At 35.2% G+C, this 18,445-nt stretch overlaps 1 protein-coding gene across 1 annotated transcript; it reads left to right on the top strand.

The window, feature by feature from the left end:
* Positions 1-455: 455 nt before the first annotated feature.
* LOC121405688 lies at positions 456-14,004 on the top strand. Its single transcript, XM_041596592.1, has 9 exons — positions 456-489; positions 1,098-1,132; positions 1,730-1,776; positions 2,383-2,417; positions 2,984-3,010; positions 7,579-7,654; positions 8,853-8,928; positions 13,170-13,303; positions 13,952-14,004. The coding sequence occupies exons 6-9, from the start codon at positions 7,579-7,581 to the stop codon at positions 14,002-14,004; spliced, it is 339 nt and encodes a 112-aa protein (XP_041452526.1). The 5' UTR covers positions 456-489; positions 1,098-1,132; positions 1,730-1,776; positions 2,383-2,417; positions 2,984-3,010.
* The last annotated feature ends 4,441 nt before the right edge of the window (positions 14,005-18,445 follow it).

The following is an 18,445-nucleotide window of genomic DNA, read 5'->3' as shown; positions in this document are numbered from 1 at the left end:
AGTGTTGAATCAAACCTGAACTTAGCAAAAGGCAGGATATTCAGATATTTTACATCATTGATGTATAATTTTGACAGGTTTCTGATAGTGTATTATTGTCTTCCGCTAACGTCCGGGAGCAATTTAATGTTGACACCATCACTGACCGTGCATGCGCATTCAAAATGGACTCTCAACAAAATAATAAACGTTTTCAAATACTAGAGTATATAAAATGGGTATTTTGGGGCATGTTTTCTCACAGTAAATGATGTATAACGGTATATCCCTTTATTTTGACAATAGAAATTTTCACTGTTATTACTGAATGGAAAACAAGCTCATTGCCTACGTATATGTATGCGAGTATGGTGTTCACCTTATTGTAATTGCATTTACCACCTATCCTCTCCCAGACTAAAGTTAAATTTTGATGCCAGATAATTCATTGCTTTTTTTTATAGGTTCTATTTCAGTTCACGTTCGATTATTTTCGGAGCTTTATCACAAGTAAGTTGAAATGTTTTACGTGAATGTTGTAATTAAGTTTTAATTTCCTTCAACAATCTTATGTTTATTACCTATCATTTACAGTCATGAAAAGAAAATACAAATAAAAAGTATAAAGAAAGTTAAACGAAGAATAAAGATATCATGGTTAACATAGCAGTATTATTATCATTATCATAAGTAGAAGTATAGTAGCAGTAGTAGCAGGAATCTTTAGAGAAAGATAAAGTTGAAACACCTAAACATATGAAATCAAGCAAAAATAGAATATCCAAAAATCAGAGGCAAATCATTTGTCCTCTGTTATTGCCGTTGACCTTTCAAAATGGACTCTCAGCAAATAAATATTTTCAATCTCTCAGTATATAAAATGGGTGTGTTTTTCCACCGTGAATGATACTTAACAATTTACATTTACTTTATTTTGACAATTTTGACAGAAATTTTCACCTTTATTACTGAATGGAAAACAAGTTCATTGCCTACGTTAAGTGCATGCGAGTATGGTGTTTACCTAATTGTAATTGCATTTACCACCTATCCTCTCCCAGACTAAAGTTAAATTTTGATGCCAGATAATTCATTGTCTTTTATATGTTCTATTTCAGTTCACGTTCGATTCATTTTCGGAGCTTTATCACAAGTAAGTTGAAATGTTTTACGTGAATGTTGTAATTAAGTTTTAATTTCCTTCAACAATCTTACGTTTATTACCTATCATTTACAGTCATGAAAAGAAAATACAAATAAAAGTATAAAGGAAGTTAAACGAAGAATAAAGATATCATGGTTAACATAGCAGTATTATTGTCATTATCATAAGTAGAAGTATAGTAGCAGTAGTAGCAGGAATCTTTAGAGAAAGATAAAGTTGAAACACCTAAACATATGAAATCAAGCAAAAATAGAATATCCAAAAATCAGAGGCAAATCATTTGTCCTCTGTCATTGCCGTTGACCTTTCAAAATGGACTCTCAGCAAATAAATATTTTCAATCTCTCAGTATATAAAATGGGTGTGTTTTTCCACCGTGAATGATACATAACAATTTACATTTACTTTATTTTGACAATTTTGACAGAAATTTTCACCTTTATTACTGAATGGAAAACAAGTTCATTGCCTACGTTAAGTGCATGCGAGTATGGTGTTTACCTAATTGTAATTGCATTTACCACCTATCCTCTCCCAGACTAAAGTTAAATTTTGATGCCAGATAATTCATTGTTTTTTTTATAGGTTCTATTTCAGTTCACGTTCGATTTATTTTCGGAGCTTTATCACAAGTAAGTTGAAATGTTTTACGTGAATGTTGTAATTAAGTTTTAATTTCCTTCAACAATCTTACGTTTATTACCTATCATTTACAGTCATGAAAAGAAAATACAAATAAAAAGTATAAAGTTAAACGAAGAATAAAGATGTCATGGTTAACATAGCAGTATTATTATCATTATCATAAGTAGAAGTATAGTAGCAGTAGTAACAGGAATCTTTAGAGAAAAATAAAGTTGAAACACCTAAACATATGAAATCAAGCAAAAATAGAATGCCCCAAAATTAGAGGCAAAACATTTGTCCTCTTTGTTATTGCCGTTGACCTTTCAAAATGGACTCTCAGCAAATACATATTTTCAATCGCTCAGTATATAAAATGGGTGTGTTTTTTCACCGTGAATGATACATAACAATTTATATTTACTTTATTTTGACAATTTTGACAGAAATTTTCACCTTTATTACTGAATGGAAAACAAGTTCATTGCCTACGTTAAGTGCATGCGAGTATGGTGTTTACCTAATTGTAATTGCATTTACCACCTATCCTCTCCCAGACTAAAGTTAAATTTTGATGCCAGATAATTCATTGTTTTTTATATGTTCTATTTCAGTTCACGTTCGATTCATTTTCGGAGCTTTATCACAAGTAAGTTGAAATGTTTAACGTGAATGTTGTAATTAAGTTTTAATTTCCATCAACAATCTTACGTTTATTACCTATCATTTACAGTCATGAAAAGAAAATACAAATAAAAAGTATAAAGAAAGTTAAACGAAGAATAAAGATGTCATGGTTAACATAGCAGTATTATTATCATAAGTAGAAGTATAGTAGCAGTAGTAACAGGAATCTTTAGAGAAAAATAAAGTTGAAACACCTAAACATATGAAATCAAGCAAAAATAGAATGCCCCCAAATTAGAGGCAAAACATTTGTCCTCTTTGTTATTGCCGTTGACCTTTCAAAATGGACTCTCAGCAAATACATATTTTCAATCTCTCAGTATATAAAATGGGTATGTTTTTTCACCGTGAATGATACATAACAATTTATATTTACTTTATTTTGACAATTTTGATAGAAATTTTCACTGTTATTACTGAATGGAAAACAAATTCATTACCTACGTTAAGTGTATGCGAGTATGGTGTTCACCTAATTGTAATTGCATTTACCACCTCATTCATTGTTTTTTATATGTTCTATTTCAGGACGTTTTTGTGCGAGACTTATACAGAGTAAGTTGAAATGTTTTACGTGAATGTTGTAATAAGTTTTTTTTTTACTTCAACAATCTTACGTTTATTATCATTTACAGTCATGAAAAGAAAATACAAATAAGAAGTATAGGCCTAAAGAAAGTTAAACAAAGAATAAAAAGGTCATAGTTAAAATAGCAGTATTCACTGGCGTAACTACGGGGGGCATGGGGGGCACGCCCCCCCCCCATCGGCTGGCAAAAAAGAGGGAAAAGGAGAAAAAGAAGAAGAAAGGAAGATTAACGTAGTGGGGAAAGAAGAAATTATTGTTCATTGTAATATCATAATATATTATGTTATATTACATAAGAAGCATTTTTCGTAACTTTATGATACATTGTTTGTTCAGGACCTATGTCTTCATTGTTCCTGGTGCTCGCATAGACTGTTTAACAAGATATATAATCCTGTTGTACTAAAATCTCCCGTTTTCAAATCAATATACACCAAATATATTTCCTCGCTCTTCGAGTTATTGTTTTATGAAGTTACATTGGCTTGTTTTTCATGACTACTTAAGTGATTGCCCTATTTTAAGGTCTTTATATAAAACAATTCATGTCCGTGCTAATGTTCGCATTAGTTGATTGGTGAGATGTCTGCTCTTCATGAATTCCTAAACTAAGTCCTCAAATTGTCAATTTTTCTGATCTGAATATTTTTTTTAAAAATTCATTTCGCGCTTCGCGCTTGCAGTATTTGATTAGCGAGATGCGTATGTATTTCTAACAAAATCAGCAAAGGATGGCAGATGACTATGCTGAGATATTTATACTCTTAATGGAATCCTACAATATAGTCCTTGAAATGTCCCTGTTTGTGGGTCAATATATGCACAAATTTTCAGCTCGCGCTTTGCGCTCCCATTGTTTGTTTAGCGAGACAGGTACGCAACATGATTATAAAAAAATTGCTAATAATGTCCCTTTTTAGGTCTTAATATAAAAAGATTTAAGCTCGCGCTTCGCGCTCGCATTATTTCATCAGTGAGATACATATCCGTTAATGGCACTGCATGTCATTAAAATATCTTTATTAGGTTAGTATACTTGGCAACTGAGCGGCTTCGCGCAGTGACTCAAATTTTTTGCTGGTGCCCCCCCCCCCATGCCGTGACCCACGGTACGCCACTGGCATAATTATGATCATTATCATAAGTAGTAGTAGTATGGTAGCAATAGTAGCAGGAATCTTAAGAGAAAAATAAAGTTGAAACACCTAAACATAAGAAATCAAGCAAAAATAGAATGCCTCAGAAATTAGAAGCAAAACATTTGTCCTCTGTTATTGCTATTAACATGTTGGCGCCGTTGACCATGCATGAGCTTTCAAAATGGACTCAACAAATAATTATATTCCAATCTCTCAGTATATAGGCATGTTTTCTTTAACCCATAACAATTTATATTAACTTTATTTTGACAATTTTAATAGAAATGTTCACTTAATCCTATAAAAAATTGTTTATTTCCTCCAACAATCTTACGTTTACCACTCAGTCCCAGTCATGATAAGATGCAAATAAGAAGTATAAAGAAATATAAACGTAGAATAAGAAAAGTCGTGGTTATAAGAGCAGTATTGTTATCATTATCATAAGTAGTAGTAGTAGTAGCAGTAGTAGTACATATATACAGCTGAGGCCAGAAGTTTACATACATCCAGGAAATTAAAAGAAAAGTTGGTGCTTTCAAACATCATAAAATTGTCTGTATCTTATAGAATATTCGTGCTATCATGACGGATTTGATATCAAACAAATGAGTAGGTCATGCCCCTTCATCACATTGCTTTGTCATCAAGAGCTGAAAAATATTTTAGTTATTATTTTCCCGAAATATCTTCATATTTTAGACAAATTGAAAATAAAAACTTGACCAAAACATTTCATATTTGTGCCAGTCACTTCTTAAAACAAACATTTCAGACTATACTTTTTTTAGCGTTGACATATCATGATAGAAAATGTAATATAAATCATAGATTTGACATTTATTTTTATGAAACGATGTTTGAAAATATAATAGAATACGTTTGGCACAAATATTACTGTTTTCTTCAAAGAAAATTCCACCTGAAATATACTTTAATCTTGTAAGGATCAGACCAGGGTTTTTGTTTACCTAAAGATATCACCTATCAACCCCAAATCACATAAATAACCTCACATACCCCAAGCATACGCTTTTTATACGCCCGTCTTGACGGGACGTATTATGGTATCACGCTCGGTGTCCGTCCGTCTGTCCGTCCGTCCGTTAACTTTTCCTTGTAAACGCGATAACTTCAGTTTAACTTAACCTAGGTTCATAAAATTTGGTATGTATAATACTAGCAATGGATCCAAGGCACATAAAACTTATTGTTAACTACATATAGTTCAATGGAGTGAAATCAGCAACCACATGGTGTCAGGCACGTGAAATTGTTGAAATGCGAGTGCAAAGCGCGAGCTGATATTTCATTATCATTTTGACCTAGAATCGGGACATTCTAGGCCTAAGCACATTTTGTCATCATATGAAAATGATGACTATCTTCCTATTCCTCTTCCTAAGTGCGATATAAACTTGTCGATATTCCTTTTAAAAAAAGGGGGCAATTTGATTTTATAGGAATCCATAACAAATATATTTGTTAATCTAATAAGCCTAATGAGTGTGGAAATTTGTGACACTGAGGCCTAAAATCTTGATATTTTAAGCACGTTTGTAATCATGAATATGATTCATGGGTTTGATATATTTTAACAAATAGTGTGAGCGCACAAACCGCGAGCCAATTTTTCTTTTTATAAAATGTCATAAATGCCGGATTTTAAGTATTGTTATAGAATTAATATCTAGGTTTACCGGCTACATAAATAATCTCAAAGCGAGCGCTTAGCGCTAGCGCATAGGCTTTTAGTTTTTTTTACAAACAGACACCTGAAAAGGAATATTTTGAGAATCTTATACTACTCCCAGACAATATTAAGGCCTAATTAGAAAATCCAATATACAGCGCAAGCTGCACAATGTTGATATTCACACCTTAGAACAGACCTATACAGAGCACTTAAAAAATCAATTGGTAAATCAAACAAAATAATGAAAGCTCGATGTCCGAGCTGAAATATGTTTGGTATATTAACTTGATATTTTAAGCTACATATCAGCCTATTGAGCATGATATGTATCTCATCGAACAAGCAACACGAGCGTGAAGCGCGAGCGAAAATTTAATATAGTGACATGAAATTTTTTCAAAAATAATTTTCAAAGTCTTTCCCTTACTTTTTTATTCACTCGTCTTCCTCTTATTTTTCCTCCTTTCTTTCCCCTTATTTTTTTTTCTTCCCCCCCCCCCTTTTTTTGCTCCGCCAATAGGGAGGGGGGCCCTCCGGCCCCCTGGATCCGCTTATGTCCGATGACCTTGAAGACCGATGACGTATAGAATGACGCGTATTATTACAGAAAACATGCTTCTGATTGATAGAATTATTACAACAAAATCTGGATCAGAATTTCAGACCAAAATACCCTTTTAGATTGAAAAATCTAATATTTCTCTTTTTTAAGCTGAAATATACTGATAAAGTATAAAATAGACTCACCAACACTGTGGGTAGGAAAACTCCAAAATCAATAAACTTAGGGTCATTTCTAACTTGCCCCTCAGAACACAACCTCTCTCAAAGAGTATCAAAATGAAAGTGATCGAGCTCTCTCTGTGCACAGCAATTAGGTGCACTGTAATGAATAGACTTCGGGCTGGTCTTGGAATGCTATAAGTGTTTATTCCACCTGTTACTAGAACCTAGAACCTACAACAAAAGAACCTACAAGAGCTGCATACATTATAGCCCTTTCAATAAGTAATTACATACAGAGGTTTTATCATACAACTCAATCAATAATACTGCCATCACAAGGCAAACAAAAATGATTATTTTTTATTACCTTTAAATTTAGACTTTATTTAAACACAAACTTCGGGACTACTCCATTAATCAATTTTTCCTGTTAATATTTTCTATGTTGAATAAACAAATTTCATAATTTGGCTTTAGTGCTAAAATAAAAGGAATTGCTAGTAAGAAATCCAAACGGCATCCCAATCTAAAAGAACTTGATATACGCTCTTTCATTTGATAATAAAAAATTGTCATAGTAATATTTATATTGTGGAGATATAGTAAATTTTACGATGTTCGGCAAGTGAACAAATTGACAAATTTCACAGAATTCCTTTGGTGTATGTAAACGTTGGGCTTCAACTGTGTGTGTGTGTTTTTATATGTATATATATATATATATATACATATATATATAATCATACTTGAAATTTGATTAAAAGCTTTAACTTTAACACTTCACACGGGGTGAAGATTTATTTTTTTCTGTCCTTTGTGTTACTATTTTCTTGCCTTATCACAAACACTTTACTTTATAACGTTGATTATTCCCGATATTCTTTCTTTTGGTTCGCAAAAACATGATTATAGAGATGCATTTTCGTTAAAAATAAGCGGTAGATTGTTTTCCTTTGTTTATTCTTTGATGTAGATGCCAGTAGCAAGAGTAAGACCCGCTAGGGAGTACGATGACGTTGGCATAAGATGTCTGGATAAAACTACCGGAGGTTTGTTTATTATTTACAATATTAAATAAAATACATGAAAATCGATGAAATATTTATATTGGAGGATAGCCCATTTCTGTGATATTTTAGAAATATCACTGTTCTTCCAGGGGATACCAATCAAAAAGAAAATTAGTTAAAGATGTAATATTGAAAACTGAAACAAAACATAAAACGCAAAACAATAATCAACCGAGCAAACTTGGGACAAAATAATGTGTAATGAAACAAATAATCAAGATTCATAAATATAACTTCTAATGTTTCATAATAATGGAATGTATCGTTAAAGAAAGATTGATAGCATGGGATGGGATGGTAATGAAGTCTCCTTATATAGAAATGTCCTTTAACAACTATTCGTTTTTGGTTTTGGAAGACTGGTTAGTGTAGAAGTATACGAAGAGAGTAATAAGATTTAAAAGTAATTGATATTTTTTTTTTATTTAATCCGGGCAAGATTATGCAGAACTTTGAACAACATTATGATATGCTCACGCTTGACGAACCCTAATGTATTTTTTTTTCGCAAGCCTTCCACGTAGAGAACAGTAATCGTTCCGGTATGTAGTATGTCACTTGCCTAGGCCAGGGCAAACAATTCTTAATATACTGACGAAAAAGGGACCCGATCCCGGGCATGATAAGGACTGCATTAATGGGATACATATCTCATCAATCGAATAGTGCGATCGCTAGCTGGAAAATTGTAATATTCCAACCTAGAAAACTGGACAGGTCTAAGCATTTTTAATATCCAAGAACAAAAATGAATACAAATAAATAATAATTGATGCGAGCCAAGAAATTGTATTCCCACATGAAAACTGGACATTCTAAGCATTTCTGTGACCAAAATCAGAATGTGCAACTGACTTAATAACTGAAGTGAGTGTTTTCTAACCTAAGAACCTATGTCTTACTTTAAAAAAGGTATTTCATTATGAAAAAGGATAATTTTGCATTTTGAAAAAAGGCATTTTTCCTACGAGGAATTCTGGGGGCAACAAGTGTCTACCTGTCCCACACCTGTTCCTCCGCCCCTGCACCCTTCTGACAAAATACAGGTTAAGTAAGCTCCAAGTTGCTCTTGTAGTTCACCAAGTCAATATTTGGAAAACCTTTCAGAAGAAAATTAAAAAAGAACTGTGCCAAACCTCATCTTTAAAAATCTGTTATTGTCTATCTTTCCGTATAGGGAGGCGGTGCAAGCGAACGACGAAACATCTCAGCGGATTGTGCCCAACCCATTTAAAGCCATATGACGACACACAGTAAGTATACACCCTTGTATTCCTTCGATTTGACATGCATGATCTACTTTTTAATATAAATCCTTAAACATATATGACTGAGGATATGGATTTAACAGGATATTAGGGGAGCCATAGGTTTACACACAATAGAAAAGTGATATTCGAATATTGATTAATCGCGCTTAGGAAATCTATTTCATTTGCGTTTGGGCAGAATAATCTCACTTTTAAACGAGATTCCAATCGCGATTCGACTTATGGTAAAAAGCAGGTTTTTTCAGAATATCGCAATCACTATACCGAGCGTTTTGTTTGTGAACAAGAAAAAAATAGAGAATCGATTGTATCTGTCCAATATCACTCTTTACACGGCGTGTGCGCTCAAATGCACGCAGTTTGTGTCTATAATGCGCTGTATTCTCTAATGATAATTTGAGATTTAATTTACCACCATATTTTCATACATCTCGATCTGGTTTATTGGAATTAGCTCATTTTTCAATGAAATGATAGCTGAAAATCGATTATTCTGATGATAAGTAATACAAAAGACATACAAACATTGCTTGGAAATATACTCTACATTTTCCATGCTTCGCTAATTTCTCAGCAATTGCACTTTTATTTTTCAGAGCTGTTTGGAACTTTTTTTTTTAATTTATACATAAAAACACTTGGGTTGTTATGTTATCGGATTCTGTTCAAACTTTTTTTAGATCGTTACCAGAAGTCTGCGGCCCGGGGGGGGGGGGGGGGGGGGTCAGTCAGATGTATCGCTGTACACATGCATGACCAAATTATTTTCAAACAACCCCTACTATACATGTATATAGTAAACGAGTTTTTCTGTGTGTGCAAAATAACCCCTATATAACACATTTTTCGCGGGCGTTATTTACACATTTTGGCCCCCTAAACAAGTTGTCGCCAGAGTATAACTCTGAGAAAAAAGATTGGGGAAAATTGTACCATAAACCCATTTGGTTATTGACCCTAGATCTATAGTCTTGAAAGAAAAACGGGGGGAAAAACACCCTAAAATGTTAAATACTTTTGACCCCGAAATTAAAAAGTTTTTTTCAAAACCACCCTATTTATTTTCTTAGAAAATCCAAAACTGAATAAAACGCCCCCTTTGAACGATTTATTTTTGTTACTCGTGTGAACAGCAACAGGCGCGCCGGAACACTTTCAGTTTTTTTTTTTTTGGGGGGGGGGCAAAATCCCGAAGGGAGCACAATATATTTGACAGCGTGAGGTACCGAATCGATCGAGCGTGGGAGGGGGTTTGAACCCCGTAAGGACTTTGTGTAAAAATGGAGTATAAAAGTTGCGTTTCTAAGAGAATTCAAAAATAAATTTCTTGAGAATTAAACATAGAATTCACTACGAAAGACTATACTCAGAGTTTATGAGAACCTGTAAAATCTACGCGCAAAATGTGTATTTTTGTCTCTGATCAATTAAATTACGTAATACGCTTATATTGACTCAAAATACCAGAAATTACATTTTTCATGCATTATCCTTTCAGAAATACTTATTTATGTACAATTATCATAAGTTTCAAGGAGTGTATTAAGCAGAAGAATCATAACAAAAGAAACAACATACATTCTAATGAATGTCTTTTCAAATTCAAAATGTCATACTGTTCTGACGTGGCAGACGTCGATAAGCAATTAAATCCCCATTTTATGCAAATCATTTCTGACCTCAGCATTAGAGATAGTCAGTCCCTGATTATCCATGCATAGGCAAAACGTTTCATATTTTGTAACTGGAGGAAAAAGAAATATGACCTGCTTAATTATTGTCTAACAATTTTATACTTTTCTGAAAATTTAAAACATTACTCGATTTATGTGTTTCCTTTTGGCATGTGTTGTATGGCTGGGAAGCACTTTTGGATGACCCCTTCATTTTTTTTTTCTTTACATATTTTCTGGGGAAAATGTGACCATATCTAGGAAATGATGAATATCAAATTCCATGAAATATTCATTTGTAAATAATCATGAATTAACAAACTACGGCAGTTCATAATGTACATTATGTAACATTATTAAGGAGAAAACAATTACATTCCAATAGCGGATGTGGTTGATGGTACACCATGTGGAGTTTTCGAAAAAGTAGAGTAAGTGCCGGGGAGGGGGGTGATCGCCCCGCCAATGAAAATATGGGAGGGGGGCAAACATCGTTCCCCAATAATTCGGCATGTGTACAAAATAAAATAAGATTGTTATGTTACACAGAAATCAGCTAACGAGATTTAGATTCACAACTCGTATTTTATTTTAAATCGCGCTCAAAATGTCCGCTTTTCAGATTGAAATATAAAAATTTTCAGCTCGTGCTTCGCACTCGCATAATTTCTGCAGCAAAACTATTCTTTTCATGATTAACTACTGGCAGGCGCAGGGGGGGTGCGAGGGTGCGGAGGGTGCGAACGCACCCCCCTTCAGAACCAAAAAAAAATAAAAATAAAAAAAATTAATATAAAAAAAACAACAACCGGAGGGGGGGTAGGGATACTTGAGGGCTCTTTTGAAAAAGATCTGGCCGGCGGGCTATATAACTGCATGAAATTGAGTTAATACGTTGTGTTTTGTGTTTTTGTGTTTTTTTTTTCATAAAAAGCACCCCCCCTAGAAAAAAGCTGGTGACGGCCCTGAACTAGGTGAATAGAATGTCTCGTTTTCAGTTCTAAACCGCAAAAGAATTACGTTTCGATTTGCAATAATCGTTTGTTGGATATATATTTTGTTCTTTATTAAAAACGTCCATTAATTGTATTTTTTTTCAGATCGAAAATCAAAATTTTCAGCTCTCGTTTCGCGCTCGCATCTATTGTTCTTTTAGATACCCATCTTAATCATTGGTATCAAAAATGCTTATAGAATATCAAGCTTTTACGTCAGAATATAAAGAATTTCAGCTCGCTCTGGGCACTCGCATTATCTGTGTAGTAAGATATGTATCCTCGTCATACTCGACACTTGCTTCTCTGATGACTTTCGTTGCAACGCAAGTAAAATTAATGCAGAGATATTTTTTATATATTTTATTTAAATAGATAAAATTGTGGATCTTGCCACTTTTGCAAGCAAACTGAAAAGGATTTAATCATTATTATTTTTTTTTATTCAAAAGGTAATTTTTCTTTGCCTTTTTTATCCACGTTTTAATGGGAATTTCAGCTTTCTTTTTTATCATCAGAGCGACTAAAAATCTATACCATGAATATAATTTTTTTTTATGAAAAATGGATTTGCAAATGAGCTCTTCAAAAGAGTTCGCTTGCAAAAGGGGTTAGATCCATCTTAGACCATTCTCCCAATATTCTTATGCAAATTGTCATGATATACCATACCATGTGAACATAAGATGGGGTATAAAGGAATTCTGCCTGTCGTTTTGTATTTTTCCCCAGAAATAACATTTGTGGATCTAACCCCTTTCCAAACAAACTGAAATGGATAACCCATTTTGAAAAAATGTGACTTTTCTTTGCCTTTTTTTCACATGGTAATTTCAACTTTTCTTTGATTTAGCTTATAGAGCTATGAAAATCTATACAGTAAGACGGGGGGAAAAAGAAATTTGATGAAAAATGAGTGTAACGCCTTTTGCAATTAGGCTCTTCATATTTCTAACTCACTTTTCAATCCGGGCTTTTCAATTGACAATACAAATCGAAATATCGTCTTGGACAAAAAGTTAAAACCCTAATATAATTTCTTCTCCCAAATTATTTGAAATAATTTTAAGCGGTAAGTGTTTACGTTTGGATAATCAGGAGATAGGTATTCCTTGCCCAGATTCCTCGCCGTGATGTAAAAAATGAGTTCTGTACCAAAGTACGATATGACTACCATCAACCTACAAAATAGGAACGAATCAAGAGTTGCATGGAAATTCATTGCAACATAAATTTCTATTGATTTCACAAGAAAATCTAAAATAAGTTTTAGTTAAAACGTAGTGTGCAACTTAACTGTCTTTTTAATCGTATCAAGTCATATCAGATAGTATCATCTCATATTATCAGATCGTATCACTATCAGTTCATATAAGATCAGTCGCGATAATCTCGTATAGAAAATGTTTGAATAGCTGAAAAAAAAAATCGCGATCAGATACGAAGGGCCAATCATGGCTTTCTTAAAGGATCATACGACAGTGGGAAAGACGAGACATAAACGATATATTCTACGATATTAATTCATCATTATTTTCTTTCTCTTAATTTGCAGGATTAGACGCCTGATGAGACGCCGTATTAACCTTACACCGCATCCCAGAGAGGGCAAACGGTGCTCGGAGTGGACTCAAAAGGAAAACAGGTGCACGCGAAAGGCCACACATGAGGATTTGTGTACACAGCATTGTGAGTATAAAGAATTATTTCTATTCACATAGTTAATCAGAAGGAGAATAAGTAGAAGACGGAAAAGGAAACTTCGAAAAAGAGAAAGGAAAAGAAAAGAAAGAAGGTCCATGCAACTCCCTACAACATTATCAACCCCATGCAGCAAAGCAGCAGCATTCAGTCACATTATTTTCTTGCAACAGGAACATTATGTAAAATGATAGGGTGATCAAAACAGAAAAAAATATTTACCTTCAATAATGGATGATAATAATGAAAGTAATAATAATAAGATTAATAACAATAAAAGTAACAATAAAAATTATGATAATACTAATAATGATAATAATAAAAATAGTTTATATAAATTTACAGGCGCTACAACAAAACTTATGCACGTACAAAGTATGAATATAATGGTCCATGTCAATTAACATGATTAAACATAATTATTACCTGTACGCACTCAAAAGTAGAATTAGAAAGAAAAATTATAGGGAAAAGGGTGAATGTTTGAATTAGTATTGCTATGTTAAATGTAACATGAAAAATATCTTTTCAGTAATATTTTGTTACCTACCCTACACCATGTCTGCCCCCCCACGAAATTTTTGACTCGTTACTCCAGTGCGTGAATTCCTTCGTTCATATTGACACTCGGTACAGGCATGAAGGATGAGTACGCGTATCCAGCCACTTTGGTGCAGCATGCAGGATAACATTAGTTATGTTTGGCTGTCATCCCGGGTTTCTTGTTGATATTTCTTGCAGATTGATGACAAAAGATTCCTAACAAACTACAGGAAATATTCTTTTAAATAAATAATTTTCTCTGTCTCTGGTCGGTATTATGATACATTTTTTAAACAGAAGAAAGCAGGATAAAATGTTATATGCTTGTCTGATTTTTCTCTATTGATTCAAATCAACACTTTTCCGGAGTGGACTTGACCTTTCACAAAAGTTGCAATGATGCATGGAATCATTTCACGCGCGGAGAGAATTCATGATTTTAAACTGAATGTTATATTGTGTTTGATTAGTTTTCTGATTTCTGTGAAAAAATACACTAATTGTTTGCACTTACGGAATTGGGGGGGGGGGCAAACGATATGCTTGTCATCCCAATATTTTCATTGGTGGGCGATCGCCCCATTGATCCCCCCCCCTCCGGATCGATGCCTATGCATGTTATGTATGAAAAAATAAAAAAACACGATTTCATGTAATAACATAAGAAAAGGGAAATTGGGGATGTACCATCATCAGCCAAACTACTGAGTATTCATGATGACGTGCATACATGTGTAACACTATAACTTTGGTAGGTTTTTTGATAATGGATTCATTGTTTACTTTTTTTAGTCAGCCAACCGGTGCGCTTGAAACACCCGTATGAAGCGTGCCTTATAAATGTTAGCATTGTTACTATTATGACTATTTTCACCAAAATATTTCTAAACTTTAAATTCAATGCCTTCGTTATTTGTTATCCGATTTATGAAATATCAGCATTTTGCTCTGTGAATTTTAGATATATTTTCAGCCCGGAGTACCCCTTTAAATATTTCTACCTCCCCAGGATGTGCACACTAACCATGCTCAAACCATATCTATTAAGAGTTTGGTATGGTCAATTAATTCGTGCATTTTTGGTAAAACTTCTTGAATTTATATACTGGTATTAGGTTAGTGAAAAAGTGGAAAATTCTATTGTTAGGAAAGTAGAAAAAAGCGAGAGGTGGTGAAAATTAAATGCGTGAGTTCGCAACTATACTGTAAATCATAAGTGGTTAGATTATTGTCGATCATTCAAGAGCAAAGTATAGATTTTTACCCTTGTGATACTAGTAGTAGGGGCGGATCCAACCTTCGCCAATAAGGGGGGGGGAAGGGCCGGACTTTTTTCAGCCACATTTTCCCCGATCGGCCGCTCGAAGTTAATTTTGTTGATTATGAATGTCTATCTTACTATTTTATTTTCTCTTTCTAAGCGCGAGATGAAACTTGTCGACATTCAATTGTGAAAAAGGGACAATATCATTACTAAATCAATCTATAAATCTGATATTAAGCCTATAAAAATGAGAGCGCGAAATCTGTTAATATTATGTCCTGTTAACTGGACATTTAAAGCACTTTGTAATTATGAATAAGATGCATACATGAGTGTATTGAAGTATAACGCATCAATCAAAATGCGAGCGTACAGCGCTATCGTTAGTATGTTTTGAGCAGCCTGCCCCCCCTTAGGTACGCTAGTGTCGGGGAGTGACGTTAATGTTTACTCACTCCGAACTGAAGAGCCAAAATTGTGTGTCGCCAACTTTTCATACTCGTTACACCCATGTATACTTTATAATTTCTTGCAAGAATATACGATTCCACTGATGCGCGGGAAGGTGAAGAATGGAGTACAAAAAAGGTGTGGGAAACAAAAGGGAATGGCAATTTTGATATTTTTTTTCCCTCGCGAAGCGCGGAAGCAAGATTGTGTATGAAGAGAGAAGAATGTGTCGTTTATGGTTTTATTTTTTGACCAAAAAGAAGCAAAAAACAACAAGACTATAAACCTTTTGCTCCTTTTTCTCCTTCCCCCCTTTTTTTTGGGTGGGGGGGGGTGACCGCCCCTACTTGGTTACGCGCCTGGACTGCCCTCTCTGAATATTTGCCACGTTCTCCGACAACTGTAGGGCCTATTTATATAATGGAAGTTTATTTAAAACACTCTCTGGAGCATGGGCTCGCCATAATCCTCTTTCTGACAGAACTTTTTTTTAATTTACTGGATCGACTTCCATAAACTTTGATACATGTCATCATGGAGCATTTTGACCCAAGTCATTTTTTGTGACAAAGCAAAAATATTAGGATCGGTCATACGTAAACCTCCCAAAGCATAATCATAATTGTAGTATTTTCTTTAACTCTATAATTTTCCCCGTTCCATATAAAACAATGTGTTTGATCTCTTAAAGAATGTATTAATTGACTTCAAAGTTTGATATTTTAGCTCCATTATATTGAGCAAGATTAAATCACCTAAAAGGCAATGCAAAAGCAAAGCGCGAGCGTAAATTTACATAGTGACATTATTATTATCATTTCCAAGTCTTCCCCTCAATAATTTCATTCACTTGTCTTCCTCCTATTTTGTTTCCCCTTCTTTTTCTACTCTATGTTCCCTTATTTTCTGTTTTTTCTTTCCCCTGATTTTTTTTGCTCCGCCAAGGGGAGGGGGGGGGGGCGGGCCCCTCTCCCGGATCCGCCTATGTAGTAGTCTAGGTTACACATGCGTTCAAAATTCTCAATAGAGATTACACCCCACTTTCTATCCTTCGCCCCCCCCCCCCCCCGGTCCCACCCCACCCCGGGGGCACTTACATTGACGAGTGGATACCATGCGCGACCCCCCCAAAAAAAAACATGTAAAAAGGATGTCTTTTTCACAATAGGGCACGTTACGTACGCAACATGATAAGGGTGTCAGAAACACAAAAATAATGAAAAAAGGGTATCTATTTCACTAGGAAAATTACGTGTTTAGGGTCAAATTTGCGGGGATGATATATAACAAAATTAAAAAAGTTTGTAAAGGATGTCCTTTTTGCCCCAACACTTTCTGTTTAGAGTCCGATTTGCGCGAGGTGTAGAAGCTAATCAGAGCGATATTGGCCGACCTATCGAGAGATGCAATGCCAATGGCACACAGGGTGACCAGATTTCACAAAATGAAATATGGGACATTCGACAAAGCGCGATGCACAAGCGCCAGCGGATTGACTAAGCCGGATTGACTGAGCCAGGTCTTAATAAAAACTATCAACAAAGAATGCTAAACAGTGGTGTACTAGGATTTTCCAAAAAAATTGACAAGCAAAAAAAAAGGGCTTCAAGCTCGTCAGGGGCGGCAGTAAAGGTCTTCAAGCTCGTCGGGGAGGGGAGGGGGGGGGCAAAAAAGGTCTTTCAAGCTCGTCAAGGGGGGGGGGGCAGGGATACGTCCTTTGCATGGGTTTTGGCAGATTGCCGATCATTGCCCCCCCCCCCCCGGCGCGGATCCATGGGGGGGGCCGAGGGGCCTTGGCCCCCCCCCCTTCGGCGAAAAAAAAAGAGAGAGGGAAAGAAAGAGGGGAAGAGGGGAAAAAAGAAGAAAAAGAAGAAAGGAAGAAAAAAAAAGAGAGGAAAAGGGGGAAAGAAAAAAGAAAAAGAGAGAGAGGAGAGGGGGAAAAGAAGAGGGGGAGAGAGAGGAAGAGGGGGAAGGAAGAAGAGGGGGAAAAGAGAGAGGAAAGGGGAAAAGAAAAGAAGAAAAAGGGAAGAGGGGAAGGAAGGGAAGGAAAAGAGAGAGGAAAAGGGGAAAGAAAGAGAAGGAAAAAGAGAGGGAAAGGAAAAGGAGAAAAAAAAGAGAGGGGAAGAGGGGAAAGGAGGAGAAGAAAAGGAGAGAGAGGAAAAAGAGGAAAGAAAAGGAGGAAGAGAAGAAAAGAAAGGGGGAGGGAGAGGGAGGAAAGAAGAGAAGAAAAAAAAGAGGGGAAAGAAAAGAAGAAGGGAAAGAGAAAAGAGGGGAAAGAAAGAGAAAAAGAGGAAGAGGGGGAAGGAAGAGAAGAAAAAGGAGGGGGAGGGAAAAGCGGAAGAGGGGGAGAGAGAGGAAAAAGAAAAAAAGGAAAGAGAGGAAGAGGGAAGAAAGAAGAGGAAAAAGAGAGAGAAGGGGAAGAAAAGGGGAAAGCAAGAGAAGAAAAGGGAGGGGGAGAGAGGGGAAAAAGAGGAAGAGGGGAAAGAAAAGGAGAGAGGGGAAGAGGGAAAAAGAAAAAAAGAGAGGGGAAAGAAAAGAAGAAAAAGAAGAGGGGAAAGAAAAGAAGAAAAAAGGAGAAAAGAAGAGGGGAAAGAAAGAGAAAAAAAGAAGAGGGGGAAGGAAGAGAAGAAAAGGGAGGGGAGGGGGAGAAAAAAAAGAGGAAGAGGGTGAAAAGAGAGAGGAAAAGGGGAAAAGGAGAAAGAGGAAGAGGGAAGAAAGGAGAGAAGAAAAAAGAAAGAGAAAGGGGGAAAGAAGAGAAGAAAAGGGGAGACGAAGAGGGAAAGGACGAGAAGAAAAAAAAGAGGAAGAGGAGGAAAGAAAATGATGTTCGAACCAAAAGGGCGCTGAATTAATGTTCGACGTAGGGGCGCCAA

Source organism: Lytechinus variegatus, chromosome 1 (genome assembly GCF_018143015.1).
Source record: "Lytechinus variegatus isolate NC3 chromosome 1, Lvar_3.0, whole genome shotgun sequence".
Taxonomy (NCBI): domain Eukaryota; kingdom Metazoa; phylum Echinodermata; class Echinoidea; order Temnopleuroida; family Toxopneustidae; genus Lytechinus; species Lytechinus variegatus.
The sequence above is the reverse complement of the archived record's forward strand: the minus strand, read 5'-3'. Positions and strand labels throughout refer to the sequence as shown.